The 10,549-nt window shown below is 41.4% G+C and overlaps 1 gene segment (V, D, J or C); it reads right to left on the bottom strand.

Moving 5' to 3' along the window:
• Positions 1-2,290: 2,290 nt before the first annotated feature.
• Positions 2,291-2,856, bottom strand: LOC131272989 (immunoglobulin kappa variable 3-20-like). The segment is given in 2 exon segments: positions 2,291-2,622; positions 2,805-2,856. Coding segments are annotated over 2 exon segments (381 nt in total).
• Positions 2,857-10,549: the final 7,693 nt, after the last annotated feature.

The raw sequence follows: 10,549 nt of genomic DNA, 5'->3' as shown, positions 1-10,549 counted from the left end.
CAAAATACAATCACATGTATTCCTATAAAAGAGATAAAGGATAATTTGGCAGACAAACATAAAAATGCAAGAGAGAAAAGAGCATAGAGTAATTTGAAGATGCTGGACTTGAAAGCTAGAGTAATGAAGTCTCAAAACAAAAAATTCCAGCAGCCTCCAGGTTCTGGTAGAGTCATGGAATACATGCTCCTAAAGAGCTTCCAGAAGTGTGGCCTTACAGAAGCCTTGACTGCAGCCTTGAGACACTGATTTCAATTCTCTGGCTTCCAAAAGCATGCGTGATTTGACTTCTGGTATTGTGAGTTATCAAGATTTTTTTCCTCAATTTGTTAAAGCAGTCACAAAATAATTAATTTAATCATTAATAATTGATGATTAGGCGGCGGACTTAGCCCAGTGATTAGGGCATCCATCTACCACATGGAAGGTCCACGGTTCAAATCCCAGGCCTACTTGACCCATATGGAGCCGGCGCATGCACAGTGCTGATGCGTGCAAGGAGTGCCGTGCCACACAGGGGTGTCCCCCACTTAGGGGAGCCTCACACGCAAGGAGTGTGCCCCATAAGGAGAGCCACCTTGTGCAAAATATCACAGCCTTCCGAGGAGTAGCACCACACACATGGAGAGCTGACGCAGCAAGATGCTGCAACAAAAAGAGAGAGAGTCCTGGTGCTGCTGATAAGAATACAAGCAGACACAGTAGAATACAGAGTGAATGGATGCAGAGATCAGACAACGGTCTGGGAGAGGGTGTGAGAGGAGAGAAATAAATAAAATAAATAAATGAATAAATAAATAAAGTTTATCTAAAGTGTTCAGATTACAGCGGTTTTAAGAACCATGAATTCCTTCAGGGCCAAAGGATGGTAGAAAGGAAGTCGGCGATTGGTGAAAGAATTCAGGACATTTCTAGAAGGGTAAAGCTCAAGAATTAGAGAGTTGCCAAGAAAGAATGAGAATAGCTGAAAGAGATGGCGAAAAGGGAAAGGAATTTATAAAAAGAGGCAGATTTTCAGTTATACTATAAATATTTGGAATTAGACTGTTCTAGTTAGCCAGGCTGAAATGGGTTGGCTTCCACAAGAGGTATTTATTAACTTGCAAGCTTACAATTTTGAGACTAAGAAAAATGTCTAAATCAAGGCATCATCAGGAAATGCTTTTTTCCGAAAGACCAACTGCCAGTGATGCTAGATTCCTCTGTCAAATGGCAAGACACATGGTGGTATCTCCTTTCTTCCATAACTTTCAGGATTATTGCTTCAGATTCTTGCTGCCGTGGCTTTCTCCTTCTTCACTTATATCTCATTCTCTTATAAAGACTAAAGTAAAGGGACTGAGACTCACAGTGATCCAGGCATGAACTGAAGTAACCTACTCAAACGGTTCCACCTACAATAGGTTAAACCTTAAGATTCTACTTACTGAGGTCCACACTGCTTCACAACAACAAATATGCATATATTCTATTTGAATTATTTTTTCTTTTTTAAACAGATGGAACATACAACATTGGGTAACATTGTAAAGAATAAAAATATATATATGTCCTTTCAAATATATGGGAACAAGATGAAGTAAACACAGACCTTATAACAATATGGACAACATTTGATTTTTGGCAAGTTTTACACTTCAACCATTTTATAAGGGAACTATAGAAATAGTGTGACAATCACAGGAATATGAAGCTCACTGGAAAAATTTATATCCAAACTGAAATCAACATATTTCATTGGCTGAGTATCATCCCTTATAACCTAAGCATTCTTCAATGAGTATAGTATATTAAGGCACCCATAATTACTATTTGATGGCAATTAAAATGAAAATAGTTATCTAAATAAAAAAACAAGTTAGAGTAGCAAATGTAATCACCTTTTGTGACACTGAAAAGAAAGACCTGTATGACAATGGGTTCTGGGAAGGAAAGAGTAAGGGAGGTAAATGACCTTCCACAGGGGAAGTTTTGAATATGAAGGATCAAGGATTTAATCTTGGAAAGGTCCAGTTTTAGAGGATGATGGGGGAGAAGAAAGAAATTGATGAATTTTTAATTATTAAGGAATACAAGGAATATAGAATCAATGCATCAGGGCGTAAAGTTTAAAAGACCCTAGCCTAGAGGTCAACTCACCTTGTCATTTGATCTGGCCAAGTGAAAAAAATATTTCTATGGTACAGTCCCCTAAAGGACATGGTTTCTCAGACAGATGGAGGAAGCAAACATATTCAAGTCGATTTGAGGAGGAAGCAGCTGGTGCTGCAGGACTCACTGCCCTACAGCCCTAGGAGGTTTGTGCTCGAGGCTGAAGCACTGTGGGAGGAGAGCCATAACCATGCTGACAGTAATAATCCCCTGAATCTTCAGGCTGGAATCTGCTGATGGTGAGAGTGTAATCTGTCCCAGACCCACTGCCACTGAATCGATCAGGGACCCCAGATGGCCGGTTGGATGCATAATAGATGAGCAGTTTAGGAGCCTGTCCTGGTTTCTGGTGGTACCAGGCTAAGTAGTTGCTAACACTCTGACTGGCCTTGCACTTGAGGGTGACAGTCTCTCCTGCAGATGCAGCCACAGAGCCTGGAGACTGGGTCATCACGATGTCCCCATTGGAACCTGCAACCAGAAAAGAACATAGAGCATACATTCAATCACAAATGCATAAAATATGTATCTAAATGTAGGTTTTCTTATTTATCATATGTATTCAGATCTGCTTTAGATGAAATGTTTCCTCACTCTGCATGTTAAAACCATTCTCCAGCTTTATAAAGATAATACTCTTCTAAACCTCTCACCTGAGGTCCAGAACACCAGCAGGATGAGCAGTTGGGAATGTGACATCATCTTGCTCACCCATCTGATGTACTCAGGTCCCATCTCCAGGGAAACTGCATTAATAGAGCTCTGAGCAGACAACCAAGTCCCTGAGGAGCATATGCAAATCAATAGGGAGTATAAAGTCAAAGGCACCTGTGCAGTGAGTTGTAAAGATAAATAATAGATGGAGATAAAAATATCATGACCAGAGGAAATGTAACTACATGCCAGCAAAAGGCAAGATATCAACTTAACAACACAACTTTCAACACCATTCAGCATAATTCAGAAAATGAAATATTTTATACACAATTGTACTCTTTCAAATCAACTGCACCCATCTTGAAAACAAAAGGAATTTGTAATAAAATACATGCATCTGTAAGTGTAATATAAGGACTTAGTTAAATGTTATAAATATGGAGCCAAAACCTAGGTGGAATATACTCATATCATTGGATAGATTAAGATATGGTGTACATATTGTGCATCTATCCCAGTCTATTCTAAATTTTAACATCCCAAATGAACCTCACTTAATACTTCCAAAACAAGTCCTCTGTAAGCTCTTAACACAATATTACTCGCAGAAAGAAGTTACCAATATTTACAAGTCACCCTTAGGACTATCATTTAAGTCGACCACTTTCTAAAATCACTAATGTAAGGAGTAGCACACCTAAAGTGTAACACCTCCGCCTAGTGGTCATAGGTAAAATGACTTCAGCTTCCAAGTTCACATAGAGCATTTCTTCATTTATTCCTACACAAAACTAATAATGCTTTTTGAATTATGCAAATAACAATGTCATGAACACTTCCAGGCATAAGACATTAAATTATGAACAAGTAGAATGATTCATTTTACTGGGAGGTTACACAGTGAACAAGTAACTTTTCTGCAGCCATTGCTAACCTGCTTCTTTGAGATTTCCTCCTCTGAGCTAAGCTGTTACTCAGGAATGGTAGGGCCATGTGAACCTGGTCCATTTTGGGATTAACCCTCTGCATGAACACTCAGAGGTAAGAGAAAATTTAGGACACTTTAACAATTATATGGATAAAAATTCTGCCACTGTCATGAGTATAACTTTTCCTACAGACTTTTTCCAAAGCTCCTGAGGTTTTCCATGATGTAGAATGTCCCAAGGCATGTATAGTTCTAATTGTAATTATTAAGTTCATTTTCTGTACTTTGTCTCCTTATGAGCACTTTACCTTAGGAGAGGGTCCCCTCCCAGCATTGAGGAATAGCACTGCAGATGCCCACATCATCAGGGAAGGCATTCCTTCCATCAACAATCTGCCCTGTTCTTAGAACAGCAAAGTATCTGTGTTTAGAAGATGTTAATAATTCAGGTTTGTTCTTTACACCCATGTATTTTTTCCTCCTCTTCCAAGAAGTTGCATTTAATAAACATTCTTAAGTTTACTTATTTTCCTTGAATTTGTACTCCTTAATTGATAGGTTTCTGGCATCAGTGGAATATAATTTTCTTCCATTCTTATACACATTCAAAAATTTAAAGTCACCATGGGTGACAGGATGATAAACCAGGATGTGTCGTGTGAAGGGTAACTGGCCCAGAGGGGTCCACGTGAAATGTGAAGTAAGGAAATATTGTCTTCAAGTAGGGAACAGTTGGCCTAATGTGTGAATAGAGAAGGGGGCTGTTCTTCAAAGCCCAGGGAAGAGAACTTCAGAAAATGAACAGGACTTGGGAAAAGATGGTCCTGGGTATTTAAGAAAGACTAAAGAAACAGAGTGTGAAAGCAGAATGGGCATGATCCAAGGGGAACATTAGTTCGATGAAATGTTTGAAGCTTAGATTATGTACAATTAGAATCCCAGGAACAAGAGTTAGAATTAAATTTTCATTTTATCAGGTTCTTCTGGGTCATTTTACTAGCAATCACACTCCAAAGATGCAGACACAGTGGAAGTAACTAACAATTCTGTGCAGCTGGGAAACTAGCTTTACTGTCATACAATGATTTTAAAAAGTGAAATTTTCTAAATGCTCCCCCAATGCCAAAAATCCGATTTAGGCCCAATCAATCTTTGGTAAATGATTTAAAAAGAACACATTTTGTTAAGTAGAATTCTGAAAAAGCCTGGGACCTCCTGCCCATGGTATATACACACCTTCTCTCAGTTTTTGAAACACTGTTCAGGTGCTGCTGTGACATGATTTTACAGATATCATTAAAGCTATTGACTTTAAGAAGGGGGGTCTGTTAAATCTTGCTATACTGGTCAGAGAGAAAGAGCTCAGGGAAATTCATAAATAACTAGTATTTGAAATGGAAGAATACATCTGAAGTTGGTTGTGTAGATCACTGGGCCATGTGTCAAGGAATGTGGGCAGGCTCTAGTAGGAGAGAGCTGACATCCAGCAAGGACATGGGATCTCAGCACTGCCACCTGAGAAACTGATTCTGCCAAACCCCATGAGCTTGGAAGAGAACTCTGTGCTCTGCACAGAAGGCAGCCCAATTAACCATGTAGGAACCTGAGAAGAGAATCATCAACACTGGACCCAGACTACTGATCGAAAATCTCTGACCTAATAAATTGCTAATTTGTTGTGGAATGAGAAAAGTGATAAATAGATAGATATAGATATATATATATTAAAATGAACCACGTGATAAAAGAAATATCATAACTCCTGATACAAGAATTATCATCCCATTTAGCTCACAGTTGAATGATGCTGACACATGTCTCTTCTCATGAAATGTGCTGTGCTTTATGCCCCTTTTATCAACAGATGATTTCCTGATGTTTACCACATCCACAGGGTCAGAGCTAAATACTGTGCTATGAAAATACAGGTAAGAGCAGGACTAGGTTTGAAGGTGGTCAGGATCTGTCCCCTCTGGTTTCCATGGCCATGTTCTCTGACAACTGAAGAAATTCTAGACAGGGCTGTTGGTAAGAGGGCAGTGAACTGGGGTCATCCCAGGTAGACCTGAACCTAGCTACTGTCTTCACATTTGCTTAAAAGTCTGGAATCCTTCAGATTCTTAAAAGTGGATGACTTGTTCCTTCTACATGGGACAATGTGGGAATGTAGCATTTGGTCTTGATCTAAGAGATAAATGTCTTATACTTCTATTTATTTAGAATTTACAGTTCTACATGTTTTATTTAATTTTCTATACTCCTGTTGTTCAAATGACCAAAAAATATCAATTAATTATACATAAAATCAACTTAGCAAGAACATTTTCTGGGCACAGCTCACCCTACCCAATGATCTTACCAGGGGGCAGTCAAGCTAAGTGCTGCTGTTGCAGACATGAAATCAGGCTGATCGATATATGAGGCATGAATCACATGCAGCCAGACCTAGCCTGCTTCATGGTTCTCAAACAATTCTACAGTATCAATGGAATTTTTATTCCCCAGTGTAGAATCAGGGCCCCAGTGAATGTGCTCAATGGGTTTGGGCATGAATGGATGAAAGTAATGTGTTAGCAAATTCTTAATATGAAGGCAAAATTAATCTTTAAACTTGAAATGATGAGGCTTGTTGCCAAATGCATAGAATATTAATGTACAGAATAAAATATTATGCTATTCCCTTAAAATGGGAGAAATGCATTAGCAGTGAGCAAGACATTTTCAGTAAAAGTCACATGATATTCCTGCAACAGATTCATGGAAAACAAATGCATGTGGCTTCTTAGATTGGAATTTGGAAGCTGGACAGTATAGCAGTAAAAAATTAGATATATCAGAATGAAGTCTGGAGTATAGTTACTAAATTTGTAACAATGTAAGTATCTTAGTTTGACCAATTTACCATGATTACGTATGATGGTAACAGGGGAAGTGGGAAAGGGCGTGTGGGAACCCTCTGGACAACTTCTACAACTTATATAAGAGACAAATCTTTGTGCTGTCCATGTGCCAGCTTAACTGATTATCTCAACAGTTACCAACACCTACTTTCGAGTTCATTGGACTCACCCAGGACAACTAACAAGGAGATGATGATGGACAATGGACATTTCAAGAAACAAAGAGAGTCTGCACCTGGGAACAAGATAGTCCCATCCATCTGCCCCATGAGATCTAATCCCACTCTCACTTGGAGGCAGGTGGGCTTCACCATTGAAGAATCCTCAGGATTGGAGAATGAATGATGGACTAGAGTAGACTTACTGTTGTTCTACTGTAGACGTGATTCTAGCAATGGAAGAAATTTTCTCATTGGTATGGAGGCCCTGGGCACAGGAGTTTCTGAGAAGAGGGAGAGGGGAAAACAGGTGTCCTATGTGGGCATTTTCAGGATGTGGGAATCATCCTGAATGACATTGTAAAGACAGATACAGGCCATTGTCTATCTTGTCATAATTTACAAAATTGGTCAGGAGATAGTATAAATTACAATGTAAACTAAAATCCATGCCACATGGCAATAGTCCAAAATATGTTCATCAATGATAAGAAATGTACCACAAAAATTAAGGATTTTGTTAATATGGGAAAGTGTGGAAGTGGTTGGGTGCAATATTTTTATGTAAAATTTATGTAATACAAATATTTTTAAAACTTTTTTAAAGTATAAAAAAAGAAATTGACATATTTTAAAAAAGAAAAATATTCACTAATTTTTGTTGTGAGCATTCATTTTTCTTTTTTTATTGATGCCTAAAAGTTTTTTGAGAACAAAAAGCTGGAGGAAAACAATAAAATAGTTTCAATGGACCCCGTACACTAAATGACAAAGGCACTTTAGCAAGAGAATTTACATTACCTTTTATTACTTCCACACCAGGACTCCTGTGCTGTTCTCCAGCAAATATTTTAAATTTGATTAACATATACGCTCCCATGTTTGCCACTATTTACACCAAGTCCAACTTGGTATCTTCATGCATCAAGGTAGACAGCACAGAGCCAGGGAGGGTACCCAAGGGAATGGGGATTTTGAGATGCATCAAATATATTTCATCCAATATCTTCTGAGACTAGATGGAGTTATCTTTCCCAGGATGATAAGGAAATGGTGAGGAACACAAGAAAGGTTGATTCAGGTCTCTTTCAGACTTAACAAGGAAGAGACAGCTCTGTTCTCTGCACTGGGATCTCATTAAATAAGACCAGAGCAGAAGCTAGAAGGAAAAACATAAACAAACAATTACTAAAACCTCAATGATTTTTTAAATTGTAGCTATTAATGACACTTACTGGTAATAAAAAATCTGGAACAAATGTTAAACAGGAAAATACACTACAACAGTTGATATAAAGATAGATTTTTCAGGCATTCTTGAAGAGAGAAGGTTGAGAAATTGACAAAAGAACTCAGTCTCTGAAAGTTGTCCAAATACATAACCAACTAACATCATCTCAGCAACTCACATTAGCTGAATATCAGAATCAAGTGTCAAAATGTTTGGAAATATGAAACTTGAGGCACATTTGGACAGACTCGTCAGAATTTCCAGAATTGGAGTTTGCGAATCTGTTCTGAGCAAAGTCCCTGAATTTGTAGCCTGTCTGCACAAGTTCACGAATTGGCATTTAGAAACTAATGCTTCAACATCAGCTCTCCCAATGACACTGAGGACAAAATTAAATGTTTTTAGCAAGATTTTATGGAGATTGAGATAAATAGAGCATAACATGATAATCATTATATTTACCTTAAAAGTAAAGAAATGACAACCTGGTTAAGGATTGAAAAATGGAGATGTGATTTTGAAATTAAAGATCAATCTCTGACTATACTGTGGTCTTGGCAAAAGGAGAATGTGCAGAGTATTCAAGAGAAGAAAAGGCAAAAAAAATAGGTTACATCAGAACGTAGAGGTTTCTGAGATATGAGGATATATCTTTATAATGATAAAGACTCAGTGCGGGCAGCGGCGGGCCTCCGGGAGGGTCAGCATGGTTGGCCGGGCGGGCTCTCCAGACGGGGGCTGCCTCGCAGTCGAAGGAGAGGAGGGGGTTCGGCACGAAGCCGTTGGGCCCTCGCTCTCTCCGCTCAGGCATGGGGGACGCGTGGTGCAAGCAAGAACACCACGGAGACAAGGTCTAGGCACAAGTCTACTTTATTGTTGAAGGGGACTTGGTTTTATAGGGTCTAGGGATACGTAAAGGGACTTGATTGGTGCCGGCGGGTGCTGTTGCTTGCGTAGTCAGTTACTGGACAGTAGGCGGTTACTGGACAGTAGGTGGTTACTGGACAGTAAGCTGGCTAAGAGGTTAGGAGCAAGGGAGGGGAAGGGGAAAGTGTGGGCTGTCTAGATAACGGCTAGGCAGAAGACAGAGAAGGGGAGAAGGAGGGGCAGCGCTGGCTGCCAATACTGGGCAGGAAGGAGATGGGGACAATTGCTCCCTTTTGTTTAAGAGTATGTGCTTTGGGGGAGGTGAACTGGTGGCAGCAGGGGCAGTATGGGACGGGGTACTGGGGTAAGACGAGGGGAGGAGGGCGACCACGAGGACCGGCTGGCAGCGAGAAGCAGAGGGCTCTCCCAGCTGCTCTCAGCTGCAGAGGACACAGCGTCTGGCCAGGACGCATGTGCCTGCTGCTGGGGCTGGCGCATGCCGGTGCCTGGCACGCACCGAGCTCTGCCAGCAAAACGGGGTCGTGATGTTCCTGAACCCCTCGCCCGATTGGGGGAGAAGGAGGGAGATGAGTGAGGAAAGGGAGACAGGAGGTTACAGGCGTGCGGTTCGGTGTTTGCGGTGGGGGCAGGAGGAGCGCGGCGGATGGCTTGGTGGTGGCTCTTTAGTGGCGAGGCGTTGATAATGAACCTGCACAAAGGAGCTGAATACCGTGTTGGCTTGGTCTTTGGTGAGGTGGACTATTTTTTTGACGGCCCAGGGTCCTACAGTGAGGGCTAAGATGATGATGATGAGTGGACCTAAAAATGGAAGGAGGTATGGGAGGAGGGTATGGAGAACACTGGAAAAATAGTTCGCATTTTCTCGCTCTTTGTGGCACTTATCCAATCCCTCCTGGACCTTTCTCAGGTTGTCCTTGACTAAGCTGGTGGAGTTGGCGTATACGCAGCACTCCTCTCCAAGGGCGGCACAGAGACCCCCTTCCTTAAGGAGGAGGAGGAGGTCGAGGCCGCAGCGGTTCTGGAGGACTACCTCAGAGAGAGAATTGAGAGAATTTTTTAGATGTTTTACAGCATTTTGAAGGTAGGTGATATCTTCATCGACGGCCTGTCTGAGAGAGGAGAGGGCAGAGGACTGTGTGGCGAGGGTGGCGATCCCTGTGCCTGCCCCTGCAAGACCTAGAAGGGTAGCGACTGTTAGGACTGCGGTGACAGGCTCTCTCCTTTGTAAGTGGAGGGAGGTTTGTCTGCTCAGCACGCGGCGGAAAAATTCGTGGTCAGAATGGTAAACGACTCGAGGAGCGAGAAGGATGAGCAGGCAAGTCTCATGGGTATCGTTGAGGGTGGCGACATTGAGGCAGGGGGTTAGCCCGGTGGAGGTGCAAAGCCACTGGGAGGTGTTAAGGGGGATTAAGAACTTGGCGGAAGCGCTGGGAGAGGAGTAGTTAGAGCAAGCACTAAGGGAGGGGTGGGAACCTTGACGAGAATGAACACAGTGTCCTGTGGAGGAAACAGATTGAAAGGTTAGGGGGACGGAGGAAGTGTTCCAGTTGCACTTGGCTGGGTATACTGAAGTGGATTCATTGAACGTGAAGTTAACGGCCACAGGCTCATAGATAGGAAGGGAGGGGGAGAGGCA

This window comes from Dasypus novemcinctus, chromosome 17, assembly GCF_030445035.2.
Source record: "Dasypus novemcinctus isolate mDasNov1 chromosome 17, mDasNov1.1.hap2, whole genome shotgun sequence".
Lineage (NCBI taxonomy): Eukaryota > Metazoa > Chordata > Mammalia > Cingulata > Dasypodidae > Dasypus > Dasypus novemcinctus.
This window is presented reverse-complemented; position numbering and strand designations above follow the sequence as displayed.